Source organism: Apostichopus japonicus, chromosome 8 (genome assembly GCF_037975245.1).
Source record: "Apostichopus japonicus isolate 1M-3 chromosome 8, ASM3797524v1, whole genome shotgun sequence".
Lineage (NCBI taxonomy): Eukaryota > Metazoa > Echinodermata > Holothuroidea > Aspidochirotida > Stichopodidae > Apostichopus > Apostichopus japonicus.
Genome location: NC_092568.1, coordinates 10,915,288 through 10,935,905, shown reverse-complemented (window position 1 = coordinate 10,935,905; position 20,618 = coordinate 10,915,288). Strand labels below are relative to the sequence as shown.

The window sequence follows — 20,618 nt, the reverse complement described above, 5'->3', positions numbered from 1 at the left end:
TTCCTCGGTTGCACTACACAACTCAATGGGAGAAATTAAGATTATATGGTCTCAAATGACATGTTTATAATTATTACAAATTTATTAAGGACAAACGGTGTTGAATGCCATCCAAGGGTACTCTGTTGCTTATATGAAGATTAACGTACATATTCTGATTGACCTCAAAACCAACGGATTAACATTAACTATAAGAACTGCAGTGAGGAGCCGACGTCACCATCAAGTGGGCCTAAACGAATATTCAAGAAATAAGTATCTTTAAAGAAACATATCTTGAAAAATACTGGAATAGCTACAGAAACATATTGCATGGACTCAACGTTGTCTGTTTTCTTTTCTTTAAAATATCAAGACTAAAATTCTGCCTTATTCATTATTTAAGAGAGTTATCAAGTTACGGCAGCAAAATATATCTGTCGATCATTCTCCCATGATTTAATACCGGGGATACTTTTAAGAAAAGTCATCCAGGAAAGAACCTGGGCACGAAAACCAAACCACCGAACGTCTGATCCGCTCTCAACCCCATCACCTTGCATCGAGACTGTGTGATCATCGTCAGGTGTGTATCACCATTTCCCTCGAAAGGGAACATACACTACACATGATCTTAGCCAAAAGTAGTGCTTATCCAGGCAATATAGCTTACATTCAATCAATTGAATCTCTAGTCAGGTGTTGAATAAACAAACGGTCCCACTGTTTATTGTTATTACTTTGAAGGCTTTTAGACTCTACCGTAGCCGTTTTGAAGTCAAACATAAACGTCAGGATGTCCTATTTGATATATTTAAGTCGAACTCATTACACTTTTTTTCTTTTTTCTCTCTCTTTTTTATGCCTCATATTAAAAAATTTCTAAGGCTATAGCCTTACCGTTTTGGTTAATTTATGAGTGAAATTGGGAACTTTAATCATTGAATTTTAGGATAAATTGGTTGTTGTATATACATTCCTGACGAAGTCTTTAAAAATGCTCTTATTATTATAAACAAACGTCCTCACTGTTTTCCTTACTTTGAAGAATTTTCTACTGCACGATGGTCGTTTCTCATTCAAGAATGAACCTGTCGAAGGCCCAATTTGTACAAATCACATGTCCTTGAAGGGTGGAATCAGGGGCATAAACTTTATTGGAAGGGAGGGACTACGAGAGCTGCAGAAGAAACCAGCATTGAAAGAGCAAAGACAGCTCTAGATGGCATCTTGTACAACATACCCTCCCGGCAATCCTCCCACTCCCCCCCCCCCCCTCCGCTCCCCGTTGTAAGTATGCAAATACAATATCTGTTATCCTTAAACACATAACTATATATTTCCTGCGGATACCGGTACAAAATGAAGTTTCAGGGAATCCCGACAAGGAGGGTGGGGGATTGGGGAGACAATGGTAAGAGGGTGGTGCAGCGGCGGGTCCTACTGATGTCAGACCAACATTCAGTGGTGTTTAAATTGCCGTCTGCTGCACCACTGTAGACGCGTGAACCCTCATAACTGTGACTTTTAATTGCATATGCCTCTTCCCCCTCCCTCAATCCTCACCCCCGTGTCCGTGGCCCTACCTGTTGGAGATCTTTCATCTGTTTAACTTCCCGATGAAAATGAAAACCTGATAGACATAAACTGACTCTATTGAAGTTGAAGGAATTTTATTTCATAAAAAAGGGCATCACCCATCACCGTTAATATAGAAATAGCAACTTTATTTGCTTGTATAAGAAGTAATTACAAAACGGGTTGTACTATAGATTACATAGAGTGCATAAATTAATTCGGTTAAACCAAGGAGTTGTTCCATAACAACTCCCTGTTTAAACAAGACATGATATTTACGTAGACATTCATCGCCATCTCTAAGTACTTGGTGTCAAAAATGCCCTATGACGTCATGAAATTCGTGAATTTGCACCAAGCGCAAACTGATAATCGTACGTGAAACCATAGAAGGAAACTGCTTATATGCTATACTGTATGTTGAGGTTCACTATTTTCATCATAATGTATGAACTATGAAAGTAAATGACGCTATGGAGTTATATAAAGATATATATTATAATGATATAAGTTACTATTATTATATCATTTACTCTATGGAAGACAAATATTAGACTAATATATATAATATAAGTCTAGCACATCGCTATTTGAAAACGCGGAATTTATATACATCGTCATAAAGTGACTATACGATCTATCCGTTAAATATACCTTTTCAAAAAACCAACTTCGATAAGAAACCCACATGAAAGAATAAACTATATGAGACAATGAATATAGCTTAGCGGCATGTAAAATGCCATAGGCCTACATATATACGGAGTGTTAGCTCAGTGGTTAACGCCGGTGCCTTTCAATCATAAGGTCCCCGGTTCGAGTCACTCCAAGATTAATGTATGTCGTCCAGTTACAGAGTTGTTGACAATTAACAATTCATAATCATGGACGTTAAATATGAATGTAAGAGACTGACTTCGGTCAGCTTGCGGCTTTGATAAGCCAATGAGGCTTCTTCGCGAGTTCCTGCTTGCAGGATGATCTAAAATACATACATACATGCATACATACACACGTACATACATACATATAGGCTAACATATTTACACGTTACGCGTTAAAATTGACAAGATTTAGCTATTGGGTATACTCTATAATCCAAATTAAACATGATTTCAACTCTTATTATATTTGGACTCATTCATGAATATTCACAAGTGAAAGAAACGAGCACCATTTTCCTGACAACGTAAAGGGTGACTTTAGACATACATTTTATATTGATATGTAGTAGACCTTAAAAATGAAAACCATGGTTATCATTTCAGGTTCTTTTTCTTTCTATAATCCTTTAAATATTGAGAAATGATCTTTAAACGAGCTGAAGTTCAACGATCAAAGTGACTAGAGTATATATTCTAAATACTCATGTACCTCAGACGGAACACAAAAACTCAATGATGGCAAAAGTATAAAGACTGTTTAGCCATCAAATGACATGTTTATCATACATTACAAAATTGTTCAAGGATAAACGATGTCTAAAGTGACATCCAAGGATGCTCTGTCGCTTACAAAATGTCAAAAGAATGTGTTTTTTTTTTATAAGTGTCGTTAACTAGAACTAAAGTGTTTCTTGAACTTTAACATATCAAAACTACAATTCTGCCTACAATTATCTTGTTAATACTTTCTCCGCCCCTTTTATAGGCTGCTCAATCCTGCAAATATCGTTCAATGTTGATCATTGCATGTTTTTATGCATTGGAAGCGAGTTCATCTTCCGAGCTGGGTAATGCACGGAATCCTCTCTGTATAGGGAAGGACAGAAAATGAATAAAGATGAAATATTCTCTCAAAAGATGGAAGAAAAAAAATGCTAACAAAATGACTTATCTACTGAAGAGCCTATATGTAGATATGGCTAACCATTTCGATCCTAGCAGTATCTTCTTCAAATGCAAAAGTTCGCCTTTAACTTTTATACAAACTAAATTGGTTAAATTCTTTCCATGTACGGATGGTACATGGAAAGAATTTAACCAAGTTAGTTACACAAGCTCATGTATAGCTGCTATAGCAAGCTCTCCATATATACACTTCCATGGTAACGAGATAAAATGATTCATACATACTTAATTCATAATTTTATATGATACTGATTCTGTAAAGTGGTAATCAGTTGGGCATAAGATGTTAGCCACTGCATGCATGGTGGAGTTTATAGATGACAAGTTTAATCCATGCATGTGGTGGAGATCAAATTTAAAGGCAAGCCCGACTTTTAGCTCCGACCGTACTAAAACGCGGCAGCAGCCACCAGAACGACAACGATAGATCGAGATGCATCCGATACATACAGAGTATGGAACGCGAAAAGGACCACAATCGTAAATCGTGGATCGTGCTATAAAATCGGTAGCATGTGCTATTAGGGTTACAGTAAGAACTGAGGATATGTGTAATTCCAACATATCCAGTTGTTTGGGATTTGTTGGAATTACACATATCGCCAGTTCTTTACTGTAATCAGTGAGTTGTATATTCCCTGCTGTAATCCTCAGCACATGCTACCGATTTATCAGATTTATCAGCAGCACGATCCAGTATTTACTATGGTACAAAGTTTTAAGATTTACAGTTAAATTACTGTAATCTCTGTGTGAATCGGCTGCTAGATGCATGCTTGGTAATAAGAGTCCAAATCATTCACGAGCAAGTTTGGGTGGCATGGGGGGATGGGACGGCATAGCCCATAAATAGTTCTCTCCTTGTCCATAACATCTTAACCACATGCGTCCGAGAGCAGCTTTAATCTTATTATATTAGAGTATTAGTGAAATCCTAACGACATATACAGAGACATAGGCACGATGGGGTAGGGGGTTGGGGGGTGAGGGAAGAGGATAACATAGCAGTTATTAGCCAACGAAGACACCATACGAGATGTTTGCAAAGGTTGGCTGTTGGGTGGGTGGGTGGGTGGGGTGGGATGGGATGGTGGGGTAGGTTTAGGGGTGGGGGCGGGTGTTATAAAATATTTATGTACAGTGGCATACCGATGGGTACTTACCAATGCTTTTGGCGTTTGTCTCCTGACGGCCAAGAAGGCGATGATTACGCAAATGAAGCCGATACTTTGAGCGCCAAGCATAACCGAGTTGAAGCCAACCAGGAAAGAATCACTGTTGTAAATCACACAATTACCGGTTTTACCGCACAAAGCCTGGTACAACTCACATGTACTCTCGATCACAAATCCAAAGAAAACTGGACCGGGAATATAACCTGTAAAATAGAGAAGAAGAAGAAGAAATTGACTTTAAGAAGTGTTACTTTAGCAATCTGTGGAACTTTATAGAGGTTTCCAAGTAAAACACGACACTAGTACCTTATATCCCGCCCGACTCCCACCCCCAAGGAAATTTATACCGCCCCCTTCCAAACCAACCAATGGAAATATGTAGATCTATTTCTGTTTCTGTCCAGATAGAGAATGACCTCGAAAAACATCCTTCTGTTTGTTCACAGTAGTTATACGAATCTTGCGAATCGAAAGAATGTATAAACTAAAAGGAAACACAAACATACACACAATATTTGTCACCGCCCCCCCCCCCTTCCCCCACCTACCAACCCACTCTTTCCGCCCTGACCCTAATATGAGGCAATCGTGTATATACTGTTTTTATCTCGCAAATATCCCAGAAGACTGAAATAAAATTCCACCTCCTTCATTGCACACACTTCGAACAAATAGCCATACGATGTGCCTCATAAAGAATCCCTATTAAAGGTAAAAGCGATGGATCCCCAAGACTCTGTGACGTGACAAAATAATGTATGTCAGGAATCTGGATAATTTGTTCATTAAAATGAACCGATATGTCAGTCAAAATTATTTATATAATTAAACGATAAAACTTAATGAGAGAAACCAGAAAATATTGGCAGCCGAAAACAAGACCAGCATTTACCGCCAAAAGTACTCTTCAGAACGTTTTGAGTCTTCAATTATTTCCAGACGTTGAGAGGGACAATAAAATAAACGGCGAAATAGCTCAATGCTCCGAATAAAGATTCTGGAGGGATTAGTACAACTCGTATGACGTTTTAGCATTACTGACGTCACAATTCTGGCATTTTTTTCGTTCATATTAGGGGAACAAACTATTGTCACTTAAAAGTTCTGTGGTCAACGCAACTTACCTAAAATTTTAACCAAAACATTCGCAGCGCTCATTGCCAATCCCCTGTGATGTTCATCGACGGATCTACGGATATGAAATTAGATTAGTGCATCGGATTAATGTCGTAAGTAATATGAAATAGTAAATACTTTTAAGGGTAGGCCTATAGCTTTATTGCGTTTGATATATATACAACAAACAATATTCACCAAAAACTTTACGATTAAAAATAAATTGCTAATTGAAAACTATCCCTCTGCAGCATGATGACAGAAGAAACTTCAGCCCGATTGTTTATATGCAAATAGGGTTATATAGGTACGTCATCAATGGACTAACAAAGTTGGAAGGCTAAGGCGACCTGTCGATATTTTGCTTTTGAAAGCAAGTAACACTTTTAAGTATAATGGTGTTCATCTGTTATGACAACAACTAACAATATCATTTTTGTATGTAGACTACAATATTGTGCGCGATGCCGAGGGAAATTATTTACAAAGTTCGTGCAATAATCGAACCTTTTCGAATTAAAAGACATAATGAGTTCAATCAATATAGGTATACCTCAGTTGAAGCATGAAGCCAGCTATGCCAGCCATGGTGCCCAAGAGTGTGGAGGGTATCATCACTAAGATGTAGAATACCCAGATACTGCATGGTCTCTCGCATTGCTGAGGTCGTGCCGTCCCCAGAGAGCCATCACTATTGACGATACAGGAACATCCAGTGTACGTCTAAAGAAAGATAACACGGAAAGGAAAATGGAAAATATTGAAACTTGGTAAATTCACACGAACCATCCTTCCCGACACACACATGTATAGTCGTAGTAGTAGTAGAAGTAGTAGTCTTAATAGTCTTGGTAGTAGTAGTAGTAGTAGTAGTAGTGGTAGTAGTAGTAGTAGTAGTAGTAGTAGTAGCAGTAGTAGTGGTAGTAGTAGTAGTAGCAGTAGTAGTAGCAGTAGTGGTGGTAGTAGTAGTATACTGAAAACCTTTTGCCAGAATAAATAAACAGTATAGGCTATATGCTCATGCGCAGATGTATACAAGAACTCACCACATTGCCGTCGTCGGTATTGATATCCGTGCACCCAGCATGACATGGAGTCACGTACGTCACTAAATCGTCACCACAGACCGGTTGGTATATACCTTCTGGACAGTCACATCCATCGTTACAGTCGTGTGACAGAGCAGTTAGGGAACTACCGAAATGAAAATAATAATAATAATAATAATAATAAAAATAATAATAATAATAATAATTATAAAAATAAAAATAAAAATAATAATAATAATAATATTAATGAAAAAAATAAGAGTTATCAATAATATGAACCAATAAAATTTGCCTATGAGGTGCAACAATATTTCAGGATTAAAGTATAAAATTAGGTAATACTGCTAAGCGACAGTTTTTCTTCTGCTTTTGTTATTTTGCGTTCTTGCGTATATGGTATATGCGAATACGTATAAAAAAGTATACCCGGCTTTTCAGAGAAATAGAAGCGATACCATTATATAGAGCGCCCTCTATTAAGTTATAAAACTCTTTTCTTCTACAGTGGCGTGAGTAGGAATTCAAAGGGTAGGGTGTGTGGAGGCGGGGTCAAGTTCTAAATTTTCATCATTAATATTATTATTATTATTATGTTCTCCTTTTGTTTACCTTTTTGAAAATTATATCGAGAGTAGAAAATATTTTGGGATAGGTAAAGCTTTGGATATATTTTTTTTCATGTACAAAAAGCTCCTCATGTTGTTTTTCGGTATTCCTTAAAGATCCTTTCTCACAAAAATGAACGGAGTCAAATTTTGAATTTAAAAAAAAAAATTAAGTCAGACGGAAGAAAGATCTGGTTTTAAGATTTTTCTATATCTTACCTTCTTGTGAAGTTATACTGTATTACATTTCCGCTGTCATAGGGGACCGTGATTCCTGCGACGGCTCTCTTGTCACACCGCAGAACGTAAAAAAGACCGCAACCGCACATCATTAACACCGTCGTGACAATCAACATAAGCGCCATTCCGTACCGCGAAAGATTAAGCCGGTTTATGATAACACCTCCTAATATCTGACCCGTCACCGCTCCTGGTATGAGGAAAGCTCCTAAAATTTGATACGAAATGCAATCATAATGATTATTATTTTTATTCTTCTTATTTTTATTATTATTTACAAAAATAAATGAATAAATTAAAGAAAGAAAGAAAGAAATAAAGAAAATGGCTTAATTATACCTACAGAAGAGTGGATCAAAACGTTTAAGTAATAGATTTGGCGAGGTCTGATCCTCCTGAAACAGCGTAATAACTTAGAAAGTACAGTTTTGATTATGGGAACCTCAAAATGTGGGAACTTGAGAGGCGGATGGGAGGGGTGGAGGAGAGGAATGCGAACCCATTAATTAAATTCCCGTCATAATATAAGGCTTTCGAAAGTCTTAGCCACCCTAAGATAGAGCCTAGATATGAAAACCAAACAATTGGTTCCATTCTCAACCACAGTCCCCTTAGATCAAGACTCTAACCGTGTGATCTCAAAAATATTACGTGAAGTAAGTATATCACGAGTCCCTATAGAAAATGGAACAGATACTACACATGATCAAGTTAAAGGCGTTGAAGACTCGTCCCAAACCGCGTGCCGCGCTCTGAAAAAGTTAACTTTCCGTTGCTTGCAAGTGAAGTTTTCTTCTTGTCGCTAAAAAATGCAGACAGTAATGAAACGTGATACCTTGTTATCTGTTATCTAGACCTGAGATGTCCATCGCTGCTATGTACACTGTGTTGTGGGTATTGACCGTAGCTGTATGTATTGACTGTACACTAGTGTCTATAATTACCGACGGTAGCAAGCTGTGTGTGTTTATTTTTCTGGGATCGATGGTGGTGTTTAACACTTCTGTTACACCTCATTCGAAACTAGGTCAGATTACCGGCATGACACGTTTCGTTGTGCGCGAGTCTTCACACCCTTTAAGGGTTAATGAGCAATTTACCGTGTATACTGTTTAACACAGGATCGCAGAACATTTGCCAAGAAGGAATAGATGCTAGACACCATCCCTTTGTTTCATAACGCGGTTATCCTTAAACCATTGTTTAGTTTTACAAGTTATTGTACCCCTCTTCTATCCCGGTTCACCTTTAGCTGTATACGCAATCCTTATGACCTTAACAAAGGTATTATAGCTGTTTGGATAAAATCGAAACCCCTCCCACGACCTATCTCCCTCTCTATCGATCCCCCTCCAATTCCCCTCAAAAATTGAACAGTCAACACTGTCCTTAGTAATTGTGCACGTGTTCTGAAGTATCAACTTACCAACGAAATTTATTTTATTTAAACCAAAATAAATTTCCCATTATTCCGTTGTTTAAATGTCGTAGGTAGTATGTTTGGCATACATTTCCCTTGTATTTTTTAGTCCAGGATGATGTTGTCATAATATGTTCGCCTAAATAGAATGTGAATTTGACACACACATAAACAGGGTAACTTACATACATACATACTAGTTTCCTCTTTGTTAACAGCAGGGCACACAAGTGTCCGGCAGTATAGGAAACTGACGGAGGTGCGTCTGTATTAGTCGATTTCAAGTAGACTTATTTTTAACTAGAATTTTCATTTATGTACGAAACAACCTAACTTACATATGGAAATGCTTACAAAATCTCAAATGCAAATCTAAGTTGATTGTTGATTGGGGTAAGGATCTCGGAATGTCCATCGGACGGGAACCCCCCCCCCCACCCTCTCCTCCCCGTCTACCCTCCCGTGTAGACACTTACCCATTACCAAGGCCGACACGGATGGGTCTAATTCATAAACAACGCTGAAAAATTTAGGTCCGAAGATCATAAACCCAGTGGCGGAGAAGGCTGTAAGACAACCAGCGATGATAAGGCTCATGACGACCGTATTCTTAGCAATCTCGAGTAGAGCATGGAGGAAATCTGTAGAGTTGAAATTAAGATGATTTACGCTGTTAAGGATATAGCAAATCGAAGTGAAAACTATATTATTTCATAACAAAATCCGTTTCCATGGTAAACTGTACCCCTCCTTTTTTTCCCCCTTTTTTTCGTACATTATGTCTATAGAAGAAAATATCAGTCATTTTTTCTCAAGATTTGCAACAACAACTAAAAAATCAAATAAACCATGTTCAAGTCTCAGCAACCGTTTTACTAACTTGCACGATTAAAGCACATTAATATCGCTAGGACATTAAAATTTCTCCTTTATCACTCCACGAAAGCTATCCCTTTCTCCTTTTCCTGTGGTAAACTTTGAGCAATGTTTAACCTGTTCCTTAAAAATGATGGGCGAACACGGACTATATATAACTTGATATAACATTGTTGTATATTTTCCTATATATTTAATTTATGCCATAACTAACCTTTGATAAACTCTACCGGTCCATTTTCACGCCCTGCTGAACACAGACTATATATAACTTGATATAACATTGTTGTATTCATTTCAATATAAATTTAATATATGCTATAACTAACCTTTATAAACTCTACCGGTCCATTTTCACGCCCTGCTGAACACAGACTATATATAACTTGATATAACATTGTTGTATTTGTATCAATATATATTTAATTTATGCCAGTGGCGGAGATTTCTTGTCAGAAGTGGGGGGGGGGGGGGTTGCAGGCCATTGATGAAATAAAAGGTCATAACTGCTGGCTCACTATCTAAGTGGAGCGCCACCATAAGTTGGCGCGAAGTGCACAAGAATTTTTTGGCAAATATTGCCTCCCAGATTGCAGTAAATGGCACTGCCCAGGCCTTGAAAAGCTGCATTTAACCAGGGGCGTATGCAGGATTTTCTAACCCGGGGGGCGCGTATTACTATCTAAGCGGAGCGCCACCATTGGTTGGCGCGCAGCGTACCGCAACTGGTACAAGCAAATTTCTGGTTTTGGTACCCCCAGATCACCGGAAATGGCACTTCTCGGGCTTGAAACTGACCAACCATATGTACACTTTTGCCTGAGAACCAAGTTTTTTCCAAATACTTTGTTCTCATCTAACCTTTTTGAAGATTGTCACTAGTCACACATCACGTTCGACTTCATCACATATCCTGTGGATCATTGCTTTTGTAGGTGATTCTTCATCGCGGCCCACAATATCCGTCAGCCCCACTGTTCAGAATTTGAAAATTCACAATTCTCGTGAATAAATTCATTTCAAAACATACCCATAATGTTGCACAAAATATCATCTACGGACAACCGATATAGAAAAACCTCCTTCAAACCCTAACAGACGGGTCAAAATTGCACGAGTATGATGAAGTATGATGAAGAATGTTGGTTAGGGAATTTTCGAAAATTCAGACGGCTACTAAAAAATTTCGTTGAAGGAAATAAAAATATACCAGATATTTCCGAAACCGAACACTACACACATCGACAGTTTTGAGCATGGACGCAGATCAGTCTTGGATAATGGTGGGGACGCGTGTCTGTTCTATGACACTATCTAAGCGGAGCGCGACCATGGGTTCGCGCGTAGCGTGGGATTTTTTTTGGGCAAATATACCTCCCAGATCGCCGGAAATAACACTTCCCAGACCTAATGATGCTCCTAAACCTCCTTAAGTTTTAGATCTCATGGCTTCGAAATTTAGTTTGGAGAAATACATGGGCGTCTGCAGAAAGAAAATCAGGGACAAATAATCCAAGTAGACTTTTGTATATACGATGGGTCTGGGGTCCTCTCCCAGAAAACAAATATAGACTGCCGCAAATGCGATTTCCGTCCTATATTTAACAACTGTGGATAAAATACAATAAAATGAGAACTGCTGCATGTCATTTGCACAATGCTGGATCAAACTGCGCCAAAGTTCAATACAGGGGAACTTGAAATGCAGCTATTGGTCAAGACAAATTGGTGGGGCCACGGTATATCATGTCCCCACTACTGAAAAAGTTGGTGGGGACGCGTCCCGCTGTCCTCACCAGGATCTGCCCCCATGGTTTGGAGGCTGTTTATCGTGGAACGCCATTTTCATGCTCACTGATATGATGTGATATCTGCTGTTTGCTTTACAAATTCGAATAATTTTGTCACTGTTCCTCTTTCTCTTCCCTTTTTCTTGCCGTATTTTCTACTCCCTCCTTTTCTCTTTTTCTCTCTTTCTTCTTTTTCTTTTCCTTCCTTCACCTCGTTGAAGTTGGCAAGTGTATACAGTTCCAAAGCTATTCAACAGCAACAAAACGTTATTTTGTGTATGTCTGTTGTAGGGTGAAGTTAGCGCTATGAGCTACAAGTTCCAATGCGCAAGGTGGGGGAAAGGGGCTAGAAATAATGTGTGGGTCAATTCTAACTCGGTTTTCGGTCGTTAATTGTTGATGTAGCCTACCAGGTAAAAGGTTGAAATGACTTTAACAATTTCAAATTAATAATTTGATTTATTATGCCATTTGGAGCACATAACATAGGCTATAACAGAGCATTACTGGCAAAAACTAGGGGGGTTGATTGTGTGGGCCAACCCCCCCTCTTCAAAAAGTGGGGGGGTTAAAACCCCCCTAACCCCCCCTGTTTCTCCGCCACTGATTTATGCTATAACTAACCTTTTATAAACTCTACCGGTCCATTTTCACACCCTGCTTCGCTCTTTTCCGTTTCTTCCTCGTCCTTTGCTTTCTTCTTCGCCGGAAGAGGATTCGCCTTCATATATTCTTCATTTTCTCTGGCTAATTCTTCGGGATCTCGTAATTGCCGAGGAAAGAGGAAGAATAAGAGCCCAAATAGTGCTAGTAGGAAACTACAGATGATATAACCAAGCCACCAAGCTCCCAGCCAATTAGCGTCTCCGGGGCTGGCCGAGTAAGACTCGGGATTGTAGAATGGAAATGTGACCGGAAACTGCAGACAGAAACTAGCTAGAAAGAATCCAAACAGGCTGCCAAAGACAAAGACTGAAAAAACAATTCCTGTAAAGAAATACGAAAAGAGGAAATTAAGGAAAAAATAATTATATAATTATTGTATAATTGTATAATTGTAAACGTATATGGGATTAAGAGTTTCTATCTGGATATCCGACCAAATCCCAATCATTTTAATAATCAATCACGGGCACAACTACTTATAATACTAGGGGGGGGGGGGGTTATCCCCACAACAAATTGGGACTCAACCTCCCCCCCCCTCTCCACATCGCAGATAGGATATTTAAAAAAAAATCAAAATGTATAATAATACATAAATATATAACATGTATATGCGGTATAATCATACACAGTCGAAACGTTTTCAACAGTGGTACATCTAAGCACCCTTCATTTTACCAAAATTTCAAATTAATTAACTATGCAGATCATATGTATTCCGCATGGCCAGAAGTATTGTAGGTGTCTAAAAAATAGATGAATATTCCAAAGGCGAGTTTATATGCTTCATATCATTAGCAGCATGCATCTTACCATTTTACAATGACTGGATTCCACTGTATAAATATTCCTATGTGATTCCTATATTACTTTCACCTTCGGATACAATATACAAAACATTGATTGCTACAATCAAGCATGTTAATCAAACATGATTACATGTAGGAGTCTTTTATCGCCATAAAAGGCTGCCTGCTTGTGAAAAGAAACATTATAGTATATGTTCACTTAATTTAAAAAAAAATTGTGTACACGCCCATTTTATTACCATTTGTCCATTTTGAATAATAATTATCACAGAAGGATACCCCTCTGTTATTAACAAGCATCTCTAATGGTGGTTAATATTAACACCTGTTGATTAAAATCAACTTTGGCTTTAGATGGAAACCCCTAACACTCTCATCATAATGGATGCATTTAACTTGGTTTCTTTCAAATTATCTGGTTATAGGAATATTTATGAGACTAAATGGTTATCATCCAAGAATGAAAATATTATTCAATTATGCAAATTAGAAACTATTTGAAAAATATATATCATGATTGGATAATGAGTCACCAATGAACAAACGGGAAAAGGTTTCGCATCTTTCTTGCTGTCTGTTGTAAAAGGGTTTCAGATTGTTTTTGAGTTATTCCTATTTGAGGGACAGTATAGTTTAAGCAGTATTACATTGGTTGTGATAAGCAAATGGTGAAATTGTTAATAATCCTTTGAAAGAAGTATAGAGTACATTGAGTTACAAGTTGAGTTACAAGTTGAGTTACCCATGCAGGTCTGGAAAAGTTTTGCCCATTTATTTTAAGAGGGTATACCTTCATCTTTATTCTTAAGCCATCCCCAAATAAACACGGTACAAGTTGAAGTAGCATCTCGTACCCTGTAAAAAAAAAACTTTGAGAAATCTTATATATTCCGGGTGTAACCAGAGACCACGGGAACTAATTAGGAAAGTTCTTACAAAGACACTTTCATTTCGATGGCGTTTCCGCTCTATCTATAGATTCATTTGGTTTTGTTCCGATTACAGTAATGACGGGAAGTGAATTGTGGGTTTGACGGATTGATCCAGGGCAGGGTTTCCCTTACTTCCCCCCCCCCCCCACGAACCCCCTGTAGATGTCAGAGTTGTCCACGAACCCCCAACTTTTCGAGACACGATAAAAGTCATTATTATACTACGCATAACAGTGCTTCGTAAAAGATCAAGTTCATAGTGTAATATTGTAATAAAAAAAAGAAGAGATGAGCAAATATTTATTTTGAAACTTCAAGATCAGATCAGCTCTTTATCTTCACGACGTACTTTCATGCGTACACTAACTTCACCAAAGTCATGCGGCCTGTGTCTGTTTCATAATTCAGTTATTTATTACATGCGCGGTACGGTACTACTATGGCAACATATGCGTATGGAACGTGAAAAGAGTTTGTCGATAGGTACGACTTTTGTACATTACTAAGTTATATGATATATCAGATTTTAGTTCAGCAAAAGTACTCTAGTTCTGACTTTCAGAAAGGTCTCACGAACCCCCTGGGATGGACTCACGCACCACCTGGGGGTTCATGCACCCCAGTTAGGGAACCCCTGATCTAGGGGAAGGAGAACGGGGGTGGGGTGGGGAAAGTTGGGAGCTATAATGACCTTGTTGTCAAAAAACAACGACGAAATTAAAAAGTGGTTAGTACTCCATTTATCTTCCCGTTAAAATGTTCTTTCCGTGACAAAAGGGAGTTCAATAATTGTTAGTGTGAATTAAATGCTCTTCAAACCAGCCTTGAAGTGAAACGATTGCTTTCAACTAGCTGAGTTTGAATCCAAGTAAAAATCAAATAATAACGAGAGTGAAAGTTGCAGGTATGTGTTTTAATCGTTGGATCAATGTTTGTTACAACAGTCTAATATTAGTGTATATAGTATCCGCGTGAGGCTTGACTTAAGGGTATCTATTATACATTAATACAACCTATGCTTTAAATACCAGCGTAGATAGATTATTGAACAAGAGAAAACCCCTGAAAATAAATTACTTTCTCAACTGTTTAGATTGAAAATCATCTATCTTGCCGATCCGAATATAACCTCTTAGATTGATGTGATTTCACAACAGGCAATGGTGGTAAAGGCGAGGTATAAATATTAAATGTAAACAAATATTTCACATTAAGAATAAGTATATATTAATCACAACGACGAACACTTTTTGCTCTTAAATCAGTTGGAATTTTAACTAATATATTACACACGGGTATAGACTGAACTTAATCAGTTATACTGAATTTTGTATTTACCGAATTAAGGCAGAAAGCCGTTTCCCGTAAATATATGGCGACATTTATAATGTGATAGGTTAACAAAAAAGTTTTCCCCATTTTAGATTCACTCCTATAACCCACAAATTGCCCTCCTTTCCAGTCTTAACCCCTCTATTTACTGCTCTTCTGCTCTCTTCCTCCTTTCCCTCGTATTCCCCCTCTTACACTCTTTTTCTATTTTTTATCATTTACTATCCTCTCCCGCTCCTGTACAACTTCTTCCCATCTTCAAGTGTCTCCCTTCCCACATGGGCGAGGGAGCCGGGACAGTGGCGTAACGATGAGCCTGGGGGGGGGGGACTTGGCTCCTGGCCTATAGGGACCCCTATCAAGCGGTCCAAGCAAACCCGTCCACAGAAATGTTGACAGGGGTTGATGGGGGTGGATCAGCAGGTCATGTAGGTGAAACACACTAGTTGATACTATCTAAGCGGAACGCCACCATCGGTTGGCGCGGAGCGTACCACGATTTTTTTTTTTTTTTGCCAACAAATACTCCTAGATCGTCGGAAAAGACACTTTCGGGCGTTTCAAGTTGCATTTACACATCGGTTATTTTGAGATCTCATGACTTAGGATTTTGACTTTCAATAATTTCAGTAATGCATCAGTAATGCATCAGTATAGCGGGGTCCCCTTTTGGTCGGGGCACCCGGCTCAGCACGGTCTGAGCCCATAGGAGTTACGCTACTGAGCCGGGAGCTCCCCAGTTGTATGTTAAACCTCAAAATTGCACCATTTATAAATGACAAGTGTCCCGTATTGGTAATGAAAAGTACCCTTTTATCACTTTTTGTAACTAACAATGTGTTAACTACAAGTTATGCGGTATAAGAATCGTTTTGTTGAGAAAAACATTCAAATACTGGAATTTGTGGTATGTATGCACATTGGATCCTATACTTTGTCGGGAAGTTTTGAGGTAATTCTGTGGTTCTCCTTCTCATATAAAAGTCACATGTCCCACTTTCTGTGGCCCCCCACCCCCCCCCCCCCTTCGCCCCATACCCACATTGAACGTCCCTCTTCCGCTGTCCCTCTCATCTTCTCCCTTGTATCAAACCACTTTCCTCTGCCGTTTCCATCATTTCCAACTAAAACTACATGTATTATGGAAGGACTTGATACACTCAAAATAGGTTCTAATCGTCGGTGAAACACCGGATAACCATAAGCGTAGGAGCCCAATTTGATTTTGGGGGCTGTAGCGACTTGCCCGAAAAATATTACCAAACTCTTTCGCGCGCCCTCGCGCTTTCGACATTATAAAGTGCATATCATATAGGCATGCGTCGGTTATTACATTGCATGCCAATAACATACAATCATTTGCCGTGTTATTACCCTTCCATATTGGTGTTAGTTATTGGGAAAGTCGTTACAATAATAATGATCATAATAATATCAGTTTAACCATTGAAAAACACATAGAAAATTATATTTCTTTCAGTAAGTGCCCGAAAAATTCTCAGCATATTGACGGAATTTTCACAAAATTTTTGGGTTGAGGGGCTGCAGCACCCCAGCCCCCCTCCCACTCCTACGCCTATACGGATAACGGATTACTTAAAAACGGTTATCAGTACCGGCACCAAATATTAGCGTGTTAAACTGAGTCCTAGTGGCATTTTTCAAAGGTAATTGTCTAGCATGTTCTGCCAAATTATTATTTGCACGCATTGCGGAGCGCTCAATTATATAGACAATTAATTGTTCCAATGGTGTAAAATGCGTTTGAGGTTGGTAGCTTATTAAAGTATGAACAAAAGCGATCATTATTAAACTTGCTAGCATATTTGGGTGACATGTGCACGGAGGACCTTCATGGTGGCATACTCCCCAAGTTGTCTTTGTTAATCTCAGGAAATGTGCTGAATACCAATAGAATGTCAAGGTGACGTGCACGTGGTGTGAAAACTTGGGGGATTTTTAGACAATTTTAAGCCACTAAAGGTCTTCAAAGAGAAGTTTATGTAACAGTTTAATTATTTACAGATGAAAGGGTTGTTTAATAAGTGACCAAAAGGTTTGGCTCTCCTTGCTTTAAAAAAGAGAGAGAGAAAAAAGGTCATAGTACGGAAACTTGGAAGTGCCATAAATGGTCTAACATGTCAGCTATTCATCGTTTGGGGTAACATTTGTACCAAGTCAGTAATTTTACCGTAGAGACCACGTTGCTCTGCCGATTTAGGATTAAAGTGAATGATCGGGCATTTTGAACTATATTTGCAAATCTTGCTTATTACATTTTACTGACCTGCATAAATTGGCATCGTCCGTCTTGGCACATTGTCATCCAAATAGGTTAGCGATATCGCTCCGATGCCGCTTCCCAGACTAATCACAGATGACCCGAGCGGAATCCAAAACGCTTCGTGCATCAGTGACCCAGAGGAGGCGTCCTCCTCCGCGGTACATTCCCTCGGCTCCCTCTCTCCATCTGCATAACAGAATAAGCTGTCTGCTGCCTCAGTCACGTTCTTCTCTGTGACAATAGAGGGCACACTCGTAAGCAGGGCGGTCGGTAGCTTGTAGAGGAAGTGCGGCATCGCCTGTAGAAGCACTCCCACAGCAACGAGAATGGTGAGGACACCGATGACCCTCGGCCGGTGTCGCGATTGACCGTAATGGACTATGATCATGACCGTGAAAAGGCCCACGATGTCTTCAACCATTGAGATGTAGCCGATCTGTGTACTCTTTAACTGGAACCGTTTCTCGAGCGATGTGATCACACCGCTGGAATATCCGGTAGCGGTTGCTTTCAGGATGGTCGACAGCAGGAGCACGACAAGGAAGGTGACTGGAGTACAAAGCCAACTGGCAAAACATCCACGAGGCTTCTTCTTCTTCTCGGATGGAGACTCTCCAGAAAGAGAGGACATCTCCATTTGATTCATTTTCTCTTTGCTATCCATGTTTTAGATTTTTTGTTTAGGTAGGTTAATTTTCTTCCCTGATGAGAAAGAGGTAAAATACTGAATTGTTGTTGTCTACAAATTGAACATTAATATTATTGCAACTGAACTGAAATAACGGTTATGTTTTTTATGAGTAAAATGGTATTTAAATATATATATATATATATATATATATATATATATGTCCATATAGGCCATAAACTGACCACTTCAGGTTATATGAAACTTTTGCATGATTTTATATGAAGTCATTTAGCCTAAACTTATTTTTTAATTATACAAACTATCGTAACACCTAATATCTAAGCAACATCTGATCACTATACATTAAAAAACGGTAAAATGTTCTCTAGTTGGTTATCAGCTTATATTGCATACATGGACCATATATAACTCAATGACTATATAGACTTTGAATCATCGTTCTGTAATCAACAATGCTCTTTGCTCGTTCAAATTTGCGTACAATGTTCCAGCCAACTTTCTCTCACCCATTTGGGACATCCTTTTCTAGAAACTATACTTTCATGTCATGCTTCAAAGCACTTTTAGTGACTGACATATCAGAATTATGAATATCATGTTTTTATTAGATAAGATAATCATGATACCCATACTGTCAGAACGAGTGCTATAAAGCATGATATGAGAGAACAGTGTAGAGTGATATTAGAACTTGGAAATTGTCCCAAAATGGCTACTTTCTCTAACTATATGTATATATATATATATATTTATATATATATATATATATATATATATATATATATATATATATATATATATATATATATATATATTTCTTTCTTTCTTTCTTCTTTTATAATTTTTTTTTTGCAACACTAAAAATTGATAATCTAGAAGATAACAGCCTAAAAGACTCGCGAACGATTGCGTAACCTTTCGACAGTATTGACGAAACATCTCCAATTGTTTACGAAGAAACAAATACATTTCAAAGATCCTGCATGGTACAAAGAGAAACAGGAAGGTATAAAGATAGCTGAATTGTAATCATATTTTCACCAAAATAAACACCCGTGTATTTTGTTAATATGTGAAACGAAGCTCCTCTTGAACGTTTAAGTAAACTCATGGAAAGGGCAGAATTGTCTTAATAATTATTTAGTACTGCTTGGGGACGACTCAAATATTTGATTGTTACGTGCCTTATTTGATCAACATAATTATTCAAATGTTAACGGGAGTTAATTATTACGGTACTTACTTTGTGGTGTATTTTCAGCTGCAGTAGCTCCTCCAAAAATAATACTTTTCGAAGTTGTGTTTTTATTGCCCTGAACGTCCGTACAATTTGATTCAATAGCAGTCAATGTCGTTATGAAGTTCCTCTTTCGAACCTGCAAGAAATATATCAACTTTGCTGTTGCAGTACTAAAAGATACTGAAAGACGGTAAATTTTAATACCACATGCAGCAGAAGAAAGTAAAATTCAAACGTTAGCAAATCACGTGGATAATCATAACGCCATACCATTGTTGACATAAACACATGCAGCAGAAGAGAGTAAAATTCAAACGTTAACAAATCACGTGGATAATCATCACGCCATACCATTGTTGACATAAACACATGCAGCAGAAGAGAGTAAAATTCAAACGTTAACAAATCACGTGGATAATCATCACGCCATACCATTGTTGACATAAACACATGCAGCAGAAGAGAGTAAAATTCAAACGTTAACAAATCACGTGGATAATCATCACGCCATACCATTGTTGACATAAACACATGCAGCTGCAGAAGAAAATAAAATTCGGTTTCTCATTTTCAACGTACCAATTACATGTTTAATAATCGTGAATAAATGAGATAGAGTTTTTTTCTTTTTGATTAAGTCCATTTACATGTTGGCGACAATATATGAGGATTGCCTTATTTTATTTTCTATTGGCCATAACTGAAAGACCTTACTTTCATTTCGTTTAATTAATCGCCAGATTTTTTTTTTTTTCGAAGTTGTGTTTTTATTGCCGTAAACGTCCGTACAATTTGATTCAATAGCAGTCAATGTCGTTATGAAGTTCCTCGGTCGAACCTGCTAGAAATATATCAACTTTGCTGTTGCAGTACTAAAAGATACTGAAGGAGGGTAAATTTTAATAATTTCAATGTACCAATTTCATGTTTGATAATCGTGAATAAATGAGAAAGATTTTTCTTTTCTTTTCGAAGTTGTGTTTTTATTGCTCTAAACGTCCGTACAATTTGATTCAATAGCAGCC

The 20,618-nt window shown here is 38.1% G+C and overlaps 1 protein-coding gene across 1 annotated transcript; it reads right to left on the bottom strand.

The window, feature by feature from the left end:
* Nucleotides 1–1,635: 1,635 nt before the first annotated feature.
* On the bottom strand, nt 1,636–18,403 carry LOC139970489 (solute carrier organic anion transporter family member 3A1-like). Its single transcript, XM_071976245.1, has 9 exons — nt 17,705–18,403; nt 12,303–12,665; nt 9,489–9,653; nt 7,572–7,800; nt 6,745–6,892; nt 6,252–6,421; nt 5,707–5,771; nt 4,571–4,785; nt 1,636–3,308 (listed from the first exon to the last, which is right to left on the bottom strand). Exons 1-9 carry the CDS (start codon nt 18,363–18,365, stop codon nt 3,255–3,257), a joined length of 2,070 nt encoding a protein of 689 aa, XP_071832346.1. The 5' UTR covers nt 18,366–18,403; the 3' UTR covers nt 1,636–3,254.
* Nucleotides 18,404–20,618: the final 2,215 nt, after the last annotated feature.

What these genes read in the sequence shown, in the direction of transcription:
- LOC139970489 (XM_071976245.1), bottom strand. Translation starts at nt 18,365, where the DNA reads ATGGATAGCAAAGAGAAAATGAATCAAATGGAGATGTCCTCTCTTTCT. An exon ending in CAGTATAACTTCACAAGAAG is followed by an intron (nt 6,893 to 7,571) that starts GTAAGATATAGA and finishes TCATTTCGGTAG; the next exon opens with TTCCCTAACTGCTCTGTCAC. An exon ending in GGCTTCATGCTTCAACTGAG is followed by an intron (nt 5,772 to 6,251) that starts GTATACCTATAT and finishes TCATATCCGTAG; the next exon opens with ATCCGTCGATGAACATCACA.